At 54.6% G+C, this 2872-nt stretch overlaps 1 protein-coding gene across 1 annotated transcript; it reads left to right on the forward strand.

Annotated features, from left to right (window-relative positions):
- Positions 1 to 359: 359 nt before the first annotated feature.
- Positions 360 to 2444, forward strand: LOC134659655 (uncharacterized). The gene has a single exon (XM_063515331.1). The coding sequence runs from the start codon at positions 360 to 362 to the stop codon at positions 2442 to 2444; it is 2085 nt and encodes a 694-aa protein (XP_063371401.1).
- Positions 2445 to 2872: the final 428 nt, after the last annotated feature.

A 2872-nucleotide genomic window follows, 5' to 3' on the forward strand; every position in this document is an offset into this window, starting at 1 on the left:
TATTAATTTTTTAAAGGATTGCTATTCCTGTTTATCAGGCGTCGGTAAACGCAAACATAAGTTGGTTTTCGTCTTAGAAATTTTGTAAATTGTAAAATATTAAATATTTTTAGTTTTAAAAATTAGGGGTAAATAGCACATACTTAGAACTATTTTTTGACCTTGGTTCGAGATTTGTAGCTCAACCAGGAGTGACGCTACAGCCCGTCGCATAAAATAATTTTAAGTTTGTTTTTGCTGTTTTGGTTCTGCTGCGACTCGCACTTGACCAAAATAGTTAGGTTAGGTTAGGTGTTTTGGTTTTTCACCTTTTTTAGGCGAATTCCACCCATAAGGGGTGGTCTTCGCGTAGTAATTATATGGATAACCCCGCGCAGGGGTTGAATCCGGAGATGGCTCCAATCACTGGGCCCCATAAAGGGGCTTCAGGGGCGGGTTCTTCGACCTCGCCCGACTGGGAGGAACCTATGGAGGGCCAGGACAGGGCTGAGGCCGCCTCCAAGAAGAGGCCCCATGAGGGAAACCGGGTCCTGGAGTATGAGACTCACGTTGGGAGCGGGCCTAAAGTTAGCACCGCGTTGAGGGGTAGGGCCAAGGCCATGGTGAAGAAAGCCTCCATAGGCCACTTTACCGGCCTGGCAGCAGCCAAGGCCAGACTGAAGGCCTATAAGGAGGACTTGCTCTTGGAGGTGTTGGACAGCCAGGAGGGAAAGGAAAAGGGAGTGGTCCCCCCTTTACTCCTGAGAAGGTCCCAGGGGGACAGCAAAAAGAAGGGGGATAAGGAGCCGTGGATGGTGAGCCCGTCCCCTTCTCCAAGTCAAGAAATGACAGAAAGCAGCCCGCCCCTATACACAGGGACGGACTACATAGAAATAGTGCGGGAGGCGACCCATATTGTCCTAGAGGCTGCCGGAAAATCCGGCAACCTAAATGGACAAGTCTGGGGCAAACTGAACCAGGCCTGCCGGGACATCCTGGCGGCCACTGACGTCCTGGCGGATAGAGTAGAGGACGAGGAGTTGCGGGCCTTAAAGGCGGACAATAACCTAATGCGGGAGCAACTTGCCCAATGTCAGACCGAGATGAAGGCCCTTCGTAGAGCCTTATCTGAGAGGACGATCCAGCCCCCACAGGCCCCGACGGCCCAATGCGGCCAGGCGACGGACTTCTCTGAGGCCCTCAAAGAGGCCCTCAAGGAATTGAAGGAGGATCTGAAGCGGGACCTTACAATTACCATGGGAAACATGATCTCGGCCCGCACGGGCTATTTCCCTGAGCCGGTCCCCCGCCCTCCTCTCGCTGCGGACAGGAATAAGACGACCGCGAACCAGCCGGAACCTCAATCTGGGGCGCCGCCCTCAAGGGCAGTGACAGGTGCGCCGCCCACAAGGCAGCCTAAGGCCCCTGTGGCCCAGCCTTCGGCACCAGCGACCAAGAAGAGGGCTAACTCTGCTCCTAGGCAGAAGACGGTGAAGGAGCCTAGTGCCTCTCCACCCTCGCAGCCGGCAACAAACACACAAGCGCCTGCTGAGTCTTGGACGCAGGTTGTCAGGAGGGGCAATGGCAAATCCGCCAAGCCCCCTTCCCCCCCTGCCGCCCCGGCTCGGAAACCGGCACCAGCGGGCCCGCGGAAGCTGGTTGTGCCCGCCACGGCCGCGATCGTGATGGCCTTGAAGCCGGATTCTGAGGCGACATACGCCTCAATTTTGTTTAAGGTCACCAAATCGGTGAAGCTTGCTGATGTGGGTGTAGAGCACGTCAAGGTCCGCAAAACAGCTGCTGGAGCCAGGATACTTGAGGTGTCCGGGTCCGACAATGGTAGGGCGGCTGACGAACTCTGCCGAAAAATGACGGAGGTGATCGGAGAGGAAGCCCGAGTATACAGGCCCACCAAAATGGCGGACTTACGCATTTCGGGCCTAGATGAGGCAGCCACTCAGGAAGAGATCGCGGGAGCAATCGCTAAATTGGGAGAGTGCTCAATAAATGAAGTTAAGGTGGGATCGATTAGGGCCCAATATAATGGGACAGCGTCGACTCTGGCACAGTGCCCTATAACGGCAGCCAAGAGGGTCACCGCAGCGGGTCGACTTCAAATAGGATGGTCCTCGGCTCTAGTAGTGGCGCTGGACCCAACACCGATGAGGTGCTTCAGGTGTATGGGCACGGGGCACACCAGAGCACTATGCCCGTCGCCAGTAGATAGGAGCGGTCTCTGCTTCCGGTGTAGCAGGCCGGACCACAAGAGGGTGGACTGCAAGGCGGAGACTGCCTTCTGCTCGGTATGTCATGCGGCCAAACGCCCAGCGGGACACATAATGGGTGGCTTTTCCTGTACGCCCCCACCAGCAAAAGGCAAAGAGGCTCTTCCGAAGACCCAAAGAGCCTCTTCAGTGAATAACATCGACCAACGGGCCTGTGAGGGACAAAATATGGATATTTAGGCCCTACGTCTGGGGGGAGAATCAGAATGGTCATTGATTCTCCCCTCCCAAAGTGCGGGTTCCCTGGGGACGCCGGGAAAAGACGGGGGGCATTATGGAGGAATGAATGCGCGAGCCCATGATGCCCCCATACAACGTCTGAGAGGGGGACAACGGAGTGGGGTTTAGTGGGTATTCTCTTTCGCTCCTTCTCGCTAGGAGAGGGAATCGAAAGAGGGAGTCCCACATACCCTCCCCATTATGGCCTTGCCCCACGGCCGGGGAGGGATGCGTAAACGCATTCCCCACTCCGTCAACAAAAAAAAAAAAAAAAAAAAAAAAAAAAAAAAAAGGTTAGGTTAGGTTAGGTTAGGTTAGGTTAGGTTAGGTTAGGTTAGGTTAGGTTAGGTTAGGTTAGGTTAGGTTAGGTTAGGTTAGGTTAGGTTAGG

The sequence above is a fragment of the Cydia amplana genome, chromosome 25 (assembly GCF_948474715.1).
Source record: "Cydia amplana chromosome 25, ilCydAmpl1.1, whole genome shotgun sequence".
NCBI classification, from domain to species: Eukaryota; Metazoa; Arthropoda; class Insecta; order Lepidoptera; family Tortricidae; genus Cydia; species Cydia amplana.

What these genes read in the sequence shown, in the direction of transcription:
- LOC134659655 (XM_063515331.1), top strand. Translation starts at nt 360, where the DNA reads ATGGATAACCCCGCGCAGGGGTTGAATCCGGAGATGGCTCCAATCACT.